At 39.4% G+C, this 19,293-nt stretch overlaps 1 protein-coding gene across 7 annotated transcripts in view; it reads left to right on the top strand.

Annotated features, from left to right (window-relative positions):
- DNAJC5B (DnaJ heat shock protein family (Hsp40) member C5 beta) overlaps window positions 1-19,293 on the top strand; it is a 116,417-nt gene that overhangs the window by 66,267 nt on the left and 30,857 nt on the right. For 4 of the 7 annotated variants that reach the window (XM_021002125.2, XM_021002123.2, XM_078153383.1 and 1 more), the window contains one exon: window positions 3,648-3,775. The exons of 2 other annotated variants lie outside the window; for them this stretch is intronic. In XM_021002125.2, coding sequence (XP_020857784.1) covers window positions 3,669-3,775 — 107 coding nt within the window. In that variant the 5' untranslated portion in view covers window positions 3,648-3,668. Of the gene's footprint in view, window positions 1-1,072; window positions 1,145-3,647; window positions 3,776-19,293 lie in introns of those variants that run through there. One more of the 7 variants, XM_021002127.2, reaches the window with a different exon arrangement.

The raw sequence follows: 19,293 nt of genomic DNA, 5'->3' as shown, positions 1-19,293 counted from the left end.
ATTTTCCGGTTGAGGAAATTGAGGCAAGCAGGGTTAATTGACTTGCCCAGGTTCACACAGCCAGGAAATATCTGAGGTCAAATTTGAACTCAGGTCTTCCTGACTCCAGGCCCTGTGCTCTATCCACTATGCCTCAATTTACTCATCTGTAATCTGAGGTCCATGAACTTAATTTTTTAAAAAGTTTTGATAACTACGTATCAATACCAATTTCTTTTGTGAGCCTATGTACTGTATTTATAACTTCTAAAACATTCTTTTGAGAAGGGGTCCATAGGTTGCAGCAGACTGCCATGAGTATGAAGAAGATGAAGAGCTCTTGGACTAGGGGGATCTCTGAGGTCTCCTCCAGCTTTGAGTCCAATGACCCTATAATCCTTAACTCAGAAGCAGTCTTATCTGGAGCCCCAGAGGAATCCCTGCTTTTACACTGCAGGGTCTCAGATGCTCCAGGCTGACGGTTGCCTGCACAGGTTGGGGGCAGGGCGGGTAGCTCTGTAGCTCCAGAATCTGAGCTTTCAGGGCCTATTGAGGGTTGAGTTCTTCTTAAAATACTGAAACTCCTGATGCAGTGGAAAGAGCCCTGGACTTGGAGTAAATAAAGGGATCTGAGTTTGCATCTTAGCTCTGCTAATTCCTACTTATGTGGTATTGGGCAAAATCACTTAAACTCTCTGAGACTCAGTTTACTGGAGAGCCCTGAGAATTGCAGTGGGAATGGAGATAGAGGGTGAGGATGGGAACATGGGCATCCCTTATGTGTCTCTAAGACAGCATAGTGCAGCGGATAAGAGTGCTGGACTTGCAGTCAAGGAGATCTGGGTTCAAATGACCCCAGGTAAGTCGATTCTTTGGGCCTCAGTTTCCTCATCTGTAAAATGAAAGGACTGGACTGGATGGCTTGTAAGGTCCCTTCCAGCTTCTGGTCTCTGCTGTTGTGGCTGGTGGAATGGGGTGCTCCATTGTGCACTCCTCCCAGGGCCCTGAGCGAAGGATGGGGCTTCCTTTCTGCTGTGTACCCAGGGCTCCTCCAGCTACAGAGGGGGATTGGCCCTCCAAAGTGCAACAGGGCGGGAGTGCAAAGGGGGAAGAGTAAGAAGGGAGCCCAACAGAGCCCTCTGATGTGCCCAGGACAACGCCTAAGGTTTGTGTTCAAATCCTCCCAAAGAGCTGGTAGGCAGGACCCCTCCCCGTGGCGAGAGCCCCAAAGGATCCCCAGAAAGCCAGGGTTCCCTCCTCCCCCATCCTGTCCCTCAGGCCCCAAGGATCACAAGTATCAGGTACTGTCCTTGTTGTTGTTTGTCCTTTGTTTTCAAAGAGAACCATGACACCAGGAAGGTGATGTCATGACTTGCAAGTGAATTGGATTTAAGTGAGGGAGAGTTGTGCAAAATCACCAGCCTCACTTCTCCTCCGGAGTCATCTGGGTCTAGTGATAAGGTACAGATCTGGACAACTGGAGATGGCCTCCTTCAGGCACTGAGACCCCCACCAGATAACCAATGTCAAGGTTTCAGAGCAAAGTTGCCAGCACCTCCCCTGGCAGGACCTGGTACTACCTGATGTCTGCAAGCCTAGATGAGGTGTTCTGGTGCTCCCACCCCAAGAGGGGGAAACCTGGGGGTCCTTGTCCATTCTCCTCCCCACCCAAAGTCATGCCTCTCTGCTGCTACTTTACCCTGGCAGATCTGGCTTTTTCCAACAGGCCTTCAACAAAGCAGGGTAGAGTAGCAGCTAGTGTGCTGGGCTTGATTGAAGTCAGGAAGCCCTGTGTTCAAATCCCATCTCAGAAAGTTACCATTGTGTGACACTTACACATGCAACCTTTGAGGCAATTACTTCTTTAGCCCTCGGCTTCCTCATCTGTAAAATGGAGCAGGGGTGGGAGGTAGGCTCAGCTGGAAATTCCTATCTGCATCTTGGGCAAGTATGGTAATAATAATCCATGTATGGGACAAGAAGCCGAAAGCATGCCTTCGGGGGGAGGAGGCAGGAAAAAAAGCAGGGCAAAGGCTACCACCCTGCTGGAAGCAGATAGAGATTCCTGGTATCCTCAGGATAAGTTGAGGCTGCCACAAAGGGGTGGGGTATGGAAAGATTGTGCAGGGTGGTGAAGAAGCTCATCCCTAGCCTGCCATCTGACAGCTTCCTATTTTAACTAACTGTTCTTGCTAGCTCTGTTATTTTATATAGCTGACTATTCTAAGGACTATCATATTATATACATGAATTAAATATTCACCCTCTAAATTCAGCAACCTGGGACAAAGCCCCAGTCACCATATCCTCGTTATGGCTATGATCTTGAGACTCCAAATCTCTAGAGAAAATCTGACCTGGCTTCCTCGTGGGACTCTGCTAAAAGATATTTTCTGTCTTTAGTATCTAAGGAAGCACAGATTTTTTTAAAAAAGTGACCCCTTGTCTTATCTGGAGAATAAAATTAAGGGATGAGGGAGGATTATACTCGGAGAAGAAGAATGGGAGAGGTAGAATGGGGTAAATTATCTCACACACACAAAAAAAGCAAACCAGAAAAGAAAAGTCTCTTACAGTGGAGGGGAAACGGGGGAAGGTAAGAGGGAATGAGTGAATCTTATTCTCATAGGATTTGGCTTAAGGAGAGAATAACATACACATTCAATTGGGTATGGAAATCTGTCTTACCCTACATGAAAATAGGGGGAGAAGAGGACAAGAGAGCAGGGGGATGATAGAGAGGAGGGCAGACTGGGAAAGGGTGTGTAATCAGAAGTAAATAGTTCTGAGGAGGGACAGGGTCAAAAGAAAGAATACAATAAATGGGAGGGAAGGATAGGATTAAGGGAAATAGAGTTAGTTTTTCACAACATGTCTACCATGGAAGTGTTTTGCATAACTGCACATGTACAACCTATATTGAGTTGCTTGCCTTTTCAGTGAGGGTGGGTGGGGAGGGAGGAAGAAAAAAAAATCTGAAACCTAAAGTTTTAAAAACATATGTTTAAAAAAATGTTTTCACATGCTACTGGGAAGTAAGAAATACAGGAAATGGTACAGAAGTCTATCCTGCCCTACAGGAAAATAGAAGGGGAAGGGGATAAGGGGTGGGGGGAAGAGATAGAAGAGAGGACAGACTAGGGGAAGGGATATTCAGAATGCATGCCATCTTGGGGTGGGGGGAGGGATGAGATGGGGTGAAAATTTGGAACTCAAAATCTTGTGGAAGTGAATGTTGAAAACTAAAAATAAATAAATTTATTAAAAAAAAGTGACCTCTTTATTAATAATGACTGCATCTCTAAAGCCACAGACAAAGTAAGGCAAAGGATTGCCTGATAAATTTGGAGTTGTCTCAATGGCCAGTAAAAATAATTTGGAACAATAATAACAACAACAAAAATCTACTTTTACCTGGTGTATCAAGAATAGCTTTCTATGATCTGTGCTCACTGGGTCCTTCTTTGCACAATGCTTTGTCTTTCTTTATCTATGTGTTCCAGTTAGTGCCCTAACTCTTTTTGACTCTTGTTTTGCTACTGGCACACAAAACTCATCCCAAGGCCGTCATTTTACAAAGGGATTTAAAAAAACAAAAAATCAGAAAGTTCAGAAAGTAGAACCCAGTGTGTGTAACCCTTGTGGTTATCTTTTCTCCGGTTTTGCAGTCTGATCAATACGCAAGTCAGATGGCTGATCAAAGGCAGCGGGCTATGTCGACATCTGGAGAAGCTTTATATGAAATTCTTGGTCTACAGAAGGGGGCATCACAAGAAGAAATTAAGAAAACCTACAGGTACAGATGAGGTGCAGTGATGGCATTTCCTGTGGGGCTAGGGACTCCTATTTTGTGATCGATGATAAAAGAAAATTAATCTCCGGCCAACACCAGGTTGTGTGAATTGTGTTCAAATCCTCCCAAGGAGCTGTAGGCAGGACCCTTCCCCATGGCCAGAGCCCCTAGGGACCATCAGAAAGCCAGGGTTCCCCCTCCTCCACCCTGTTCCCCAGGTCCCAAGGATCACAAATATCAGGCACTATTATTGTTGTTTGTCCTTTGTTCTCAAAGAGGACCATGACACTGGGAAGGTGATGTCATGACTTGCAAGTGAATTGGATTTAAGTGAGGCAGGGTTGTGCAAAGTCATCAGGTTGTGTGAATTTAGTGCTTCCTGGTCCATCTGTTCTAAGATCATTGGCAATGTAGAGACTGAACGTAAGCTCCTGGCAAGTAGGGACCATTGATTTCATTTTATTAATATTTCCATCCTCCAATTCTGGTAGAAGGCCTGCTACTAATAGGCCTTTAATGAAGGGCTCCTTGATTGATTCATTGATCCAGAGGAACTTGTCTCCCAATAGAACTCTCTTATAATCTCAAGCTTAGAGGACAAGGATAACATAGGTATGTTAAGTTTTCAGTATCACAATGAGACAGAGAGACTATGCTGGAGAACCTTGGTTTGGTCTGCTGTATAGTACAATATATGGCAGACGGAGGCATAGAATGTGTAGGGGGCCTGGTTTGACATTGTGCACTGAGAACAAAATATTGCTAAACAGAAGTAATTTAAGAAGAAGTTTGTTAAGTCGCCCAACAGAGAGGACAGCCGAAATAGGTGGCTTGCTGCCCCCAAACTTCTAAAAGCTGTGCATTATATAGGACATAATCAAAGAAGCAAATGAACAATAGTTGATTGGATAATACATGGTAAGTTTTCTGAATAAGTCACATAGGTCCATTAAACTTCACATAGAATAATTAAAATGAACTCAGAAAACCAGAAATTAACTGAACCTTCCAAACATCAATATTTGGGTCCCTTGAAGTTTTCTGAGGTCAGTACAACCCAGGGTTCTTGTTAAGCATTACACTAGTCTGGTTATCTAAGCAATACATGTCTTGTCGTGCAAGGCTAGATTCAAACAATGAAATAATTAAAAATATCTCCTACAACTCAGTACTTAATAATCTTATCTAAAAATTGGTAATTAAAAATTTTACCTACAACATTTTGTAGCAGAGCTCTTCTTAAGCTTTAGCTCTATCATCTCACACCCCACCTGATTTTCCAGTTAGCTCTATCCTATATTGCAAAGAATGCAATATGCTGTGCTTGGAAGCTCAAGGGCTTGGGTATATGTAGGAAAGAAGCATTGGGGTCAGGGTCAGAAGGCCCAAGTTCAAGGTCTGGCTCTGACACTTGTGAACTGGGTGACCTGGGACAAGTCCTTCATCTACAAAGTGAGGGGGTTATTCTCAGGTCCTTTTCAGCACCAGCATTTTGTTTTTCTTTTAAAACCTGATTAGAATGGCTATTTTAAAGTTAAACCAATTTATGCTCATTACTAAAATGTTGTAAAGCATTTAAACATTTTCAGTTTCCTTGTTTTTGAAATGGACTTGATGTCTAAGGTACCTGACAGATCTAACAAATCTGTGATCATGTTATTTTCCTCTTTCCAGTCAAAACCCTCCATTTTCTCTGCACCTCTCACGTTGGTAGTTACTGATTTACATAGTAACAATTCCATACTTAATTCACATTAGTTACCTTACACTAATTTTAAAGTTTATTTTCCTTCAATTTATTTGGAAGAAGAGACCTAGAGTAAATAACAAAGAATCTAGCCTGTTTAGCCAAAGGAGATCTGGGAAGCTTCATCTCTGAGGGGCAGAGGTCTGTCTCCTATTAAAACTCATGTGGTACGGTTCTGCTGATTTGCTGTGTGGACATAAGGGAAGAACTTGTCAGCCCATTTATGCCTTGCTTTCTCTACTTTCTCTACTTCCAAGAAGGAAGGACCATAGATCAAGAGCTGAAATGGACCTAAGAAGCCACTCTATTCTGGCATTTTACAGAGAGAATAGAGGCACACAGGAAAGTTAAATTAGTTGCTGAAGATTGTACAGATAGTGAATATCAGAGTTCATATTTGAACCCAGGGCCTGCTAGCTCCCAAGTCAATATTCTTTCCACTATACAAGGGGTGAGGAACCTGCACTACTACGTTGCCTTCAAAAGGAAATCTGCCTTCCAGGCTATATTTATACATCTCAAAAGGAGGGGCAATCTGTTGACTTGATCCAACCAATTCAAACTAAAAAAAAAAATCCTTGATTTTAGTCAAAAGGTCAAAAAACAATGAATTAGTCTGTAACTACATGGGATGAATGATTCAAATTAAAAACCAAAGATGCAATACAATTTCATTGGAAATTCCTTTCTACAGGGGCTCTGGCTTGAATTGGAGGGTTTAGCCCACCATCACAAATGGCACAAAGTGAGATCTCCACTGTGATATGGAAATGCCAATTTGGCTATAGAAAATTCTGTTACAATAGCAATGATGGCCCCAATGGCAAGGGATTTTCATCTCCTGTTCCATGTGGGTCCCTAATGTAGACAAAACCTGTATCTCTATTTTATGGAATCTTTCCAAAGCAAATATCCCCTTAAGTTGGGAGGAGAGTGGGGCAGGGAGAGGGGTGTTGATGTCTGTCTGATGCAGCTCTCCTATCCTGACCCACTAAAAGTGGCTGCCAAATCCCTGGTTTCGACCACCCTTCCACACCAACAAATCACTCCTACCCAAAGGAGTGACATTATGTGAACAACAGTGCTTCAATAACAGCCCCCACCCCTGCCCCAGAGCAGCAAACGGTAATATCGAACAATGTCTTTTAAAAATCTATCTTCAGTTTCTCACTTCTTCAAGTGAATGTGACTTGTAATCACTTTCCTTACTGTTTTTTAATCAAAAATTATGGGTCATTTCCTAATTAAGGTGCTAATTATGCTGGGTTGTTTACAAGTCTTATTAATTACAACATAAAGCTTTTTCATGTAATTCACATCTTGATATTAATTTTGTTTTAATATCACACAAATATTATTTTTTTCTGCTGATTGGGGTAATAATATGCTGCCAAAGGCATTCACATCTGCCTAACTGACACATTTGTATTCTGCCAGATATTCATAATGTATGAGGGGGTTGAAAATCCACTGAGAATATCATTCTTACATTCAGGGATCTGGATTAAAGCAGTTGCAATATAGTAAAATTAAAAGGCAGGCAAATATAATAAAACTGCCAACTGTTTGATTCATAGGTGACTCTGCTTCTCTTTAAAATATAACTTTATTCTGTGAATTGGGATGATATCCCTGAAAACCAAGTTGGATGACAACTCTGTCCCTTAAAACTCTACTTGGGCATCTGAAAAGTAGAAAATGGAGAAGCAGGAGAAATCCAAAAAGAGATTTAGATTTCTGACTGAAAGGTGTTTGTTGTAGTAGAAGGATTCCTACATTGGGTGGGAAGTTAGACCAATGAACTTTTTGCTCCTTTCCAAATGTAAATTTTATGATTCCATGTCTCTCATGATCTCTCTTGGTGTACATTTAAGATAAGGCTATGTAGGAAACTTGAAATATTTTTTAGGTAATACTATACGTGTTTTATTCTCTGAGAGACAGTTATACTCCTGAATCCAAATATTCTAGTTTTCTCTACCTTATAGATTTTTACTTAGGTCTTTACTTTTCCATTAGCCACTGAGGGCTATCTCCATAAACTGTTTTCTGAGAGCAAGAAAATGGTTTGCCTACTCTTCCTTAAGGGCATTTATCTAGATAGAGGTCCATTTCCTCACCCTTCCATTATTTTAGGAGCTAGCCTATCTACCTCAAGAATTCTTATAGGATCATAGGGTTAGAGGTGAAAGAGATGTTAGATATTATCTTGTCTTATCTTATAAAGGAGGAAACTAAAGAACAGAAATCCCAGGGTCACACAGCTTTTAAGGGATCTGATCTAGAATTCAAACTCAGACTTTCCTATCGCAACAGAATCTTCTAGGGGAGTAAAAGAGTCTACCTGTTGACATCATCTGAAACGAGATTAAACTGACGAACCATTTAATGCATGTAGATTTCTTCTCTTCCCCCAGATGGCTTAGCTTATAGAGCTGACCGTAGTCAGGCTTGTACAGCACAATCCTTGGGGTGCTAATTCAAAGGTCTGCCTGCTTGCTCCACAGAAGGGGGAAAAAAGGGATAATAAAGATAATGAGAGAATGTTTTTAAAGAGCTTTGGGCCTTTTTGTGGATGAAAGGCACAAGACAGTTACCAGATTCTGTTAATGAATGGATCTATATAATACCATGATCTCTTGTGTTTTTGCACACTGCTCCAGTGTAAACAGTGTAAGGCTGAGTTTGTGCCCAATGTCATGTGCTCTGTGACAACTGGGTAATTGAGAGTCTAGGAGACTTTATTATGAAATAAGTTTCTCTTTTATATTCTGTATTTCTAAGACTCCTAAACCCACTGCTAATATGATCTCAATATCTCATTATTAGCATTATCTCATTTAATCTTCTCAAAAGTGGAATTAGTTGGGAGCAAACATCATGTTTCCTACTTGGGCTTGGTGGATATGATACACGGGACTCAGAAATTCTTCCAAGTCTCTCTCTCTTTGAAATTCTTCACTTGACACAGTTTGAAACTTTACTAAGTAGCAATTCATTTGGGTTAATGAATCCTTAATGTGCAAATATTTCATAAGACAAACACCCCTGAGAGACTTAAGACCCACTAGTCATTTACACCTTTTACTTGGTTTAATTAGATTGTTTTCCTACAAGTACTGAGTTAAGACTCACAGTTTAGAGCTTTGATTGGGGAGGCAGTAGAAAAAAGAAAGGCAATTTTGGAGCACGGGACACAAATGAAGGAGAGGGAGTCCTTAGAAGACAGAATGCCAAAATGAGAGACTTTGAGCCACACCAAGTGTCCAGGAAATTGAGGGGCAGAAAACACAGAGGATGAGAGAAGATCAAAAACAGGGGAGTGGGAAAGCACCAAAGATAATCTTACTTATTTATCAGTTTTGCTCAGGCCCTACCCTGCCCTGTCATACAGGGGCAAAAACTGAAGCACCAAAGAGTTGTCACTTGGTTGCTATTGATTTTTCACTTGCCTTTGAGCTAAGTCACACAGTGATCAGACAGTACAGTGCATATAAAGGTTGGGATTCGTTCTACATATGTGATTAATATTCAAATATGTGACTTGAAGGTGATTTTCAGCACAAGAAGTTGATCTGATTCCATATTTTCCTTAGTACCTTAATTTGGTAACTATCATTGGCCAGGCTACTACCGGCTGGAAGGTCTTGGGCAATATATGGGTCACCGGCTACTTTGGCTGCATTTGATTAAATGGCCATTATACTTGTTAAGTGACAGGGCATATGGAGAGGAATGCTGTGCTTTCATTCCAAAGTTAGTAGGTTGCTGATATATACCACCTGCTGCTACCTAATTATAGCCTAAGCCAGTTAGGCAGATCGGAGTACCTAGCAGTCACTAGATTTGTCCTAGTTTCTCCAAGAATATCACAATTTCAAAGCAAAAAGCCTTTATTTCTATTCTCTTGCTGGGTTGTGCATAGTATAGGGCACTGGCGATACCCCTTTGCTGTTGTTTAGTCCAAGTCAGCTCAGTATATTGAGTGAATGGCGAGGTACAGCAATGCTTTAAGAATCTGGGATTTCACCTGTGTGGATCTCTATCTCTCTCTGTCTCTCTCTCTCTCTCTCTCTCTCTCTCTCTCTCTCTCTCTCTCTCTCTCTCTCTCTCTCTCTCTCTCTCTTTGTCTGCCCATCTGTCTTTCACTCTCTTTTGCATGTAGGATCACAGTTCTTGAGCAAGAAAGGTCTTCATAAGCTATTTAATCCAGTCCCTTCATTTTACAGATAAGACAAGTGAGGTTCAGGGAGTCAAGGTCGACAGGCAATTAGTGTCAGAGGCAGGATTTGAACCCAGGTCTTCTGACTCTAAAACCAGTGCTTTTTCCCCCTGTAACACATGGCCTCTCATGTCAACCAAAGCTTATTGCCACTTAAGAAATACTGAATAAGTATTTTTATTTCATTTCAATTTAAGAGATGAAGGTAGTAGTTATTTATCCTGTCTCGTGACATAATGTTAGGACCTTTGATATCTGTCCTGTGTAAGCTACTAGATGGGTAAGCCTCATATTGTCTTGACCTGCTTCTCTTCCCATAGAAAAAAATGGCTGAAATGATGCTTGACTTTAAGTCCTTGCACCTCACCAGGTTTCATCTATAAAACACAGGGATTTAACTAGAGTCGGTATGGGGTAGCAGATAGAACAATGGATTTAAAATCAAAACACCTGGGTTCAAATTCTGGTTCTCTTACCAGGTGAGTCTTGGAGCAAGTCACTTTCCTTTTCTGGGTTCTAGTTTCCTCATCTGTAAAATGAGAGGGTTGGGTTGGATTAGACCATACCAAAGCTCATTTCCAGCTCTAAATCTTGGCCCTTTCCTGTCTGGTATTGGCATAGTGAAAAGATGTTTGGAGAGTGGCCTCTAGGTTCCCTTGCTGCCCAGATGAAGCTAATTCTGCTTCCATTTTTGATAGAGAACTGCACCTCCTGCTTCAGAAGGTTTCAAACTCATTTCATCATTCTCCCCTCTGTTTCATGTTGAACTTTCTGGAAACAACAAAACAAAACTTCTCTGAAGTGCCTCCAAACCATGTAAAGTAAGGAAAACTCTGCTTCCATCCTGAGCAGGAAGAAATTCAATTACTATGACACCTCCCCTCCCCTGCCCCCAGACAAATCTAGTCTGAGGTGTTTTTATCCATATTTATCAGTCATTACAGGTAAAGACAGAGGCTGTTCATGAATAAAGTAGAAGTGTCAGAGGGACTCATATCCAGTGGGAGAAGGGTAAATATTTGCAAGATCAAATGATGATTCAAGCTCAGAGATTAATTTTAATTAATCCTTTATCAACCACTAATTTGTTTCCTGAATCCTAAATGTTTCCATTAAGGAAGGAAGGATGGTACGCCATGCTCACTCCTCTTGAGTTCAGGTCCTTGATTCTGTCAATGCCTTTCTCATCCCTTTCTGTTAGTTAAGCACCAGCTACGGATTAATTTCAATGATTCATTCAAAGAACATTTATTTAGCACCTACTACGTGTCACACACACCTTTCAGTAAACTTCAGTGGTTCTCTATTACCTCCAGGATCAAACATAAAATTTTCTTCCTGGTTTTTAAAGTCCCACACAACTTAGCTTCTTTCTTACTTTTCCAGACTTCTTACACTTTACTCTTTCACATTCTCTACAATGCAGTGATGCTGGTCTTCTTGCTCTTCCCCACACACATGACTTCTGAAGCCAAGCCTTTTCATCAGCTGTCCCTATTTTCAGAAAGCTTTCCTTCCTCCACTCTGTCTCCTGGCTTCCTTCAAGATTCAGTTCAAATTCCACTTTCTGTAAAAGACTTTTCCCATTTTCCCCACATGTCCCATGACGTGTGTTTTCTCTGAGATTACCTTCCAATTAACATATATGTATCTTGTATGCAAGTGGTAGGTTTCCTCTTGCCAGAGTTTTGCCATCAGGAGCTGGGTGATCATTTGTCCTTGACATTGTAGGAAGGATTCTGGTTGGACTAGGTTGGCTTTGCGGTGAAGAATCTATGATTCTGAGTCAATGTTCAAAGGTCCAAGTTGGGCAAGATTAGGACATTGTAAATGCATAGGTCAAGTTCAAGTCACACACACACACACACACACACACACACACACACACACAAGACAGGTAGAGAATGGATCAGAAGATTGGAAACAGTGTTTAAGGATGCCCAGAGCAAGGAGTTGGGTCTACAGAACAGTATATTTGGTGTATGATAGTCATATCACCTCTCTACAGGGTTTTAAGCACTGTGTTTGGATGAATAGAGGCTGGTAGGTATGGGCTGCTCCATGAATAAAGCAGGGTTCTCTACTTGTTGATTCTAATGGACTATATAGAAAGTCATTTGGTCATAATTCTAAAATAACTTCTAAGTTGCTTCTGTTAGTCAAAGGCAATAGAGCCATGCCATCAGCATAAAGGGAGGATACTTGTATTCTTGGTTGTTACAGAAGACATGTCCAAGTCAACTAATAATTGAACTAAGATCTTCAGACAAAGAATTGGAGTTACATTTATTGGGTATCAAAGTAAACCTTAAGTTTGATTTGTAGTTGTCTACCATTTTGAAACAAAATATTGGTCAAAAAATAGTTTCAAATGGGCATGCTTTCTTGCCATTTTTGATAGCTGGGTGACACAGTGGATGGACTGCTTGAATAGCAGTCCAGAAAGCCTGAGTTCAAATCCTGCCTCAGACATGTGTAACTGTGACTCTGAGCAAGTCACTTTTAACTACTTAGCCTGAGTTTCTCCATACTTAAAATGGGGATAATAATAAATGGCACCTATTTCCAGGTTTGTAGTGAGGATAAAAGGAGTTAATATTTGTAGAGTGTTTTGCAGACCTTACAGTATTACATAAATGCTAACTATAATTATCATTATAATTATCATTATTATTTTGATGAAATTAATTTCATATGTATATGTATTTGTGTCTTATGGGGCAAAATAGCTTAGTTCATAATCTTAAAACCAAATGGTCATGATATCTGTGATAGTCAGTGTTACATTCATACTTTGAAAGGTTGGGGGCTATGGATATTCCTTTCTTTGGTATAGATTGTGGCTTCTCCATTTTTCATGTGTTTCAATGATTAAAAAAAGTAATTAATGCATGGCCAGCCAACTCTCTGGTGGTGAACCTCTCTCTACCCTCAGCTAGACTGGTACTTAGATGACAGGCACAGGTCTGCCACCAGCCCCATACTTGAAGCCATTCCACTTTGGTAAAACTTGCCAGAGCTTGAACTCTCTGATGGCATAGCATCTGAGAGCCCAGCAACACCCCCACACTATAGTAAAGCATTAAAACAGGCCAAAAGCTGTCCCCTTAACCCGATGTTCATCACTTTATTCTTGAGCAAAGCTTACAGCTGAACAAACCCCCAGTGATATAGTTTTTAAGAACAGCTAAGAGGCTTTGCTAAAGGATAGTGACGGTGGATCAGTGTCACAACATAAATCCTAATCCTCTTCATGTATAAAAGGGATGAGAAACACTCTGCTAGAAAGGCAATGAATAGACAATAAAGGAAGACCAATTTCAGCCCATTACAAGGTACAAATTCCCTAACAATTAGACTTCAGATTTATTCCACCTGAAAATGGAATAGATCACCTTGTGAGAAAGTGAGGACCTCATTGCTTAAAATGGGAAAACAGAACATGGACATACTATAGAGAGGATCCATTTATCAGGTGTGGAGAAGTTGGAGTGTAGAGAAGTAAACCTCTTCATGGCCTTTCCAACTTTAGGATTCCGTCCCCTAAAATGAATTAAAATTATGATTGATATAAATACATGTTTCTAATATTAAATGTATCATTCATTATATTTTTACAAATAAATAATCTTCATTGGTTTAGGGAGCTTTACAATATCTCATTTCATTAAATTATTATATTTCATTAAAATAGTAATAGTTATTTTAATGAAGTTTATCATGCATTATGCTTCTACAAATAAATCTTCATTGGTTCAGGGAGCTTTATAGCTCCCTCTTATATATGCTATGGGAATAACTGAATAAAACCTGGGGATAGGACATTCCCAAAGGAATAATGGCCATTGGTGAAGACTACCTGAATTCAGCCTCTATCATGGCATTTAAGAATTTCAAAAATTTGGAGCTGATTTTGTCCACAAAGTCCCACTTCAAAAGATCTTGGCGTGGAGTTGATTCTGGCTTCTCAAAAGCTATGTATGTAGAGCATAAGCTTTAACAGGTTTCACCAGGCTGAAAGGCCTTTAAATACAGTCCTGGCAGCAGCTTCTATCTATTTTTGAGGCAACTAGGTGACACAGTGGATATAGTGCTGGATTTAACCCTCCTCAGCCTCAGTTTTCTCAACTGTATAATGGGGACAATACGAGTACCTACCTTGTTGTGAGGATAAAACGAGATAATATTTGCAGAGTGTTTTGCAAGCCTTAAAGCGTGATATAAATGCTAGCTATTATTTATATAACTCCTGTCTTAATGCCCATTGATGCAGGACTCTCTTGGTGTAGATGAAGGCCCTGTCCTATGTAAGTAGCACAGCAGACCTGTTGAGAGCATAAGAGCTTCAGTTCTCAGCCATTCCTACTTTGGGGGTTCTTTAAGAGGTAGTTCTCCTTTGGGACTCCACAAGTGAGAGTTTTCTTCAAGTGTGAAATCAGCTTCCAGTTTTGAGAGAAAAAATAGAATAACTAACCCTACTTCAGGTCACTAAAAGAAACACTCTGGGAAGATGTGAAAGGAGCTCAAAGTCTTCATTGTACCCTTATTCCCAGCTTGCTACTCTAGAGACTTCAGGGAGTTTCCCTTGGGTGAGATTAAGGACAATCTTTCTTGGTTGAGCTGAGTTATCTTGCTCCTTCACTTTGTATTGCCTGGTGTACATTTTCCTATGTATACCTTCTCTGATTCCTGTTTTGCTATGATTTGGATAAATGGACTTCTTTGCTATGTGTGTTCATTGTGGAATTGGTATTGGGTCTTGGATATAGAGCTTGGAATCCTCCCTCCCACCCAAAATGACAAAGAAACTAAAAGTTAGCTGGAAATCAGTCATATCCCATAGATGAAAAATATTTAAGAGGGCAGATATACTTCTAGCTAGTACCCTTTCTCTCTGTGAACAAAGTGGTGGCCTCCAGGGCCAACCTCCTATTTTCCTTCCTAGCATAAATGTGTCTCCCCTGGAAAAAGGTAAGGTGCATGGGGAGGAGAGAAAAGGCTAGAGATGTCTATTCTGCCTCCCTTTGAGCCACACAAAGACAGCATCCTCACCACACATGTGATTTTCTTCCCTACATGGGGAACTCTGTTTTTCCTCAAATTATTACTTCCTGAAGCAAGCCTAGATAAGTACAGAGAGACTCATCAGCAGTAAGAATATGGTGATTAATTCTTTGGTTATGGCAAACTCTGAAACAAACAAATACAAAATGTCTCTCAGTCCTGGGTGACCCTCCTTTGATTTTTATAGTGACAGCTACAAAATGGCAGAAAAGTGGGCAGACAGTGATAAGAATCATCATTTCTTGGTAATCTATAAGCATTAACTTGGGCATAGGTACTCTTAATTGTGAGATCCTCGCCCAGTATGGAAGCATGTTTTTTGTGACTTCACATGCATTATTGATATAAAACTGCTTCCCTTCTCAAGGAAGAGAGAGAGGAGGGAGACAGAGAGAGAGAATTTGGAACCCAAAATTTTTAAAAATAAATGTTAAAAAATGATTACATGTAATTGGGAAACATTTAACAAAACAAAAATATGTTTAAAAAAAAAGCATCTTTCACAGGATTCTGGTTGCCTCATATTGCAGTAGTCATGTATTTGTAAAAAGACCACTTTGAAAATAACTATGACTTTTGCACCAACATCTGTTGCACAGGATAAGAAGGTAGATAAATTCTGCAGAGAACTCAGTAAAAACATCTAAATTAAACCAACATAAATTTTAATATTTTACGCCTTCAATACAAATGTGAGTATTTCACTTAGAGTACAGTGAAAGATATGCTGAAAAACATGATTCAAGTATAGGAAATGAGGAATCCAAAAGGCTTACAAACTATATAGAAATCATGTATCTATTTATCATGAATACTTTCTTTGAAAAGAGAGTTAGGAATCACTGGATATGATAAGCATTACACAAAATCACAAATAAAAATGATTATATTTGAAGAGATTGAAAATGCTTGTTTATGGATGTGAAAATCACTTCTAAATTAGCTGTTTGAGGACAATCAGACTGTAAACTTGTTAAAATCAATGCCAAATGAGAAGACTAAAATTGAGAATATATATTGTCTAATTAAGGCAACTTCAATTTGATCTATTTAAACAAGTTGTAGATGCCAAAAAATAGGAAATGGATAAAAAACAGACATTGATTTGGAATAGCCCCATTTCCCAAGAAAGTTAACTGATATATGTGGATTCCTACAATGAGGTCAAAAAGTGCCTACAAATTATTCAGCATTCAATCAATAAATGTCTATTAAGTGCCCAATATGTGCTGGCAACCGTGCTAACTTTATCCATTCAAACACTTGATCTCCTTGCTAAGTGGAAAGATATTGCAACTGAGAGCAAATGTACCTTTGAATACTATTGAAAGATCATGAGAATCATCACCTTATAAAAAAAAAGTGTGCCCCATGGGAGGGGAAGGGGCAAGTTTGTAGAAAGCTTGGTGAAAGATACAACCAAGCCAACCACCCAAAGACATATAAAGATAAAACTCAAAGGAAAACAGTGAGCAGACAAAAAAAAATGGGAAAGATCTGCAAAGATTTTTACAACAATTTTTTCCCCATAAATGACAGTGGAGATAACATATATTGCAGTGTTGTATGAAGAAGGAGAAATGACATCCAAGAAAAAAAAGAAATGAGGAGCTCAGCTGAACTAAGTCAGGTATATAAAAAAGAAGTCTGTCCTAGAGATAATGCAGTTTTGAAGGTTTCAAGGAAATGTTTCTCAAGATATCTGAGAGAAGGAAAGACACAGGAAGTTTAGGGAAAAAAAACCCTTCAATCTTATTATTAACAAAAAGAAAAGGAACCAAGAAAATATTACTACCAACCCATACACCTACTTTCTTAGCTTTACAACATGTTAAAAAGATCAATATATACACTTATCTAGGTCATCCTTGATGAAGGTAATCAAAGGGAATAATTGGGATTTTTTTCAAATGGCATTCAATAGGAAACTATATTATTACAGTCACACAAATGAGAAAAATACATGATCCCATTCTAGTTATCATTAACTATAAAAAGACATTTGATTAGAAAGAACAAAATGCCTGAAGACCTGTCCTCCAACAAGATGTTTCTCATGCATACATTAAAATAATTTATAATCCAATGGAAGTTGTAACAACAGGGATAACTTTGTTTGATGACCCTCTGATTATACATATCAAGGTATGCAATAGGGATGTATACTGTCCAGAAGTGTTTTTCCTTATCCTGAGGGATGTTTAGTATGGAATTCAAATCATAATGAGATTCTCTATAGATGATTAAGACCAGTTTCTCATTTTTACAGATGACATGGTACTGATTATATCAAAACTTGGAATATTACATAGCCTAGCTAACAGACAGCTATAATCACTGAAAGGAGTTTGACCTGTCTACACTTGAAAAACCCATTGGATATAGAATGCCTACCATCCATTTGGATGAATAATCCATAGATTTGGGTTATCAGTGCACACATCCTGAGAAGATACTGCAAATAGACATTAAGCTAGGACCAGAACTGAACAAAAGGAGAGTGGGCTAAACTATCTTTGAGATATTGTGTAGTGCTTTTAATGACCTCAATGATTGGTCTATAAATCAAAGGCCTGGATGAAATATTTTCAAAAATCAATAGTCTCCAATTGATGTTGAATGGCTATTGTAATAAGTCTTTTTTGTCCATGGCAAATCATTGGCTTGAGCCAAATGGCAGTGAAGAGACTTTTCAACACCCTTGGGGAACTACAAATAACCTCTAGTAGGAATAAATATAACAGACCTATCCCTAAAGGAGTGGAGACAGAGTCAATCCATGTTACACTGTCATTCATGGAAAAGAAAATACCAGTCTTCAAAGAGTGAAGTGAAAGATCATCCAAAAGGCAATGGACAGGTACATGGTGAGCATGAGTAGACTACAAAATATTACCAACCAAAAATTGCTTAGAAGAGATTAAGTAAAAGATTTCATGAGGTATATATCTAACCAGAAAAGGAATTGTGCTAATCCTGTAGTGTGATCAAGGGTTAGCCCATGTGCTCCACGTAGCATCAAGACATCTAAAATAATGCCTGCAGTACATTGGGTGAACCCTTTGTGGAAGATTTACAAAAGGTCAAGGACAACAGTCACGTAGGATGAGAAGTAATGAGCCTCATCATTTGAGGAAATACCTAATCAATGAAATCACAAACCATCCAAGTATCAGAATACAATTTATTACGATGATTTTGTTAAAATGGTGATCACATTGGACACTTTTATTACATAATGTACATTTTAAAATATAGTGGTTTTTTTAAAGAGGATTATATACATTTCTGGGAAAATAGAGATCTAAAGTTATTTAACATAACAAAGAAGCGTCATTTGCACTGCCACTAGGGGTCAGTACTTGTTACTAAATACAGCTGGGAAAAAGGTTAATTCTTCAGAAGACAGAATAGTTTCTGTTGTGCCAAGCCTGCTCATTTGACTGGACTCATGAATATGTGGATACCAAACACCTAGAGAAGATGACTGGAGATGGTACTATTTAGGGATTCCACTTGCAAATATGATGAAGTAAGTGGGCAGTACAGATCTCGTGGAGCATATTCCACTTGCTCCATGATGATTCTCAATTTACAGATTATGTGGCAAATGCTAATAGAAAAGTATTTGTTAGATAATGATATCCTAATCAAGATATGAGAAGCAAGCAGTTTACTAGCCTAACACTCTTCAGGAATTCTTCCCTCTTTAGCACTTCTCCCAGGTCCCTGGCCCTACTCAGGGCTCTACTGCTCTCGCAATTTTCAGATATACATGGAATTCAAGCGGATAGAATGTAAGCTCCCTGAGGGCAAAGATTTTTCTTTCTTTCTTTATATCTCCAGATCATTGCAAATAAGTAGTTGTTTAAAAAATATTTCTTGAATTGGCTTGTATATTGTAACCCTGATGTCACTCTGGTATCTGAAGGATTTCTATCACTCTGGAAAAATGGGTGGTTATAGCAAGGGATGAAAAATAAAGTATGTACTCATTGGCTGGGAAATAGTTGAAAAAACTATGATATATGAATGTAATAGAATAAGTGTTCAGCAAGAAATGATCACTATGAGAAATAGAGAAAGGCAGAGGAAGAGTCGTATGAACCTAAGTACAACCAATATATGCAATGTCTATAGCATTGTGAATATTGCTGTCTTTCAGTCCTTTTCAGTTGTTTCTGACTCTTTGTGACCTAATTTGGGGTTTTCTTGGAAAAGATACTGGAGTGGTTTGCCATTTCCTTCTCTAGCTTATTTTACAGATGAGGAAACTGAGGCAAACAGGGTTCAGTAACTTGCCCAGGTCTGAGGCTGGATTTGAATTCAGGTCTTCCTGACTCCAGGCTTATTGTTCTATCCACTGTACCACCTGGCTACCCATTGTAAATGTAAATATCATTAAAAGGAAGGAGAACCCTGAGTAACTGAAAAACCAGGGAAGGCGCTGGAGAACAGCAATGAAACATACCTCCTTCCTCATGAAAC

This window comes from Phascolarctos cinereus, unplaced genomic scaffold (genome assembly GCF_003287225.1).
Source record: "Phascolarctos cinereus isolate Bilbo 61053 unplaced genomic scaffold, phaCin_HiC Scaffold_4;HRSCAF=312, whole genome shotgun sequence".
Classification (NCBI taxonomy): Eukaryota; Metazoa; Chordata; class Mammalia; order Diprotodontia; family Phascolarctidae; genus Phascolarctos; species Phascolarctos cinereus.
Note: the sequence above shows the minus strand (reverse complement) of the source record. Positions and strands in the feature narration are given on the sequence as shown.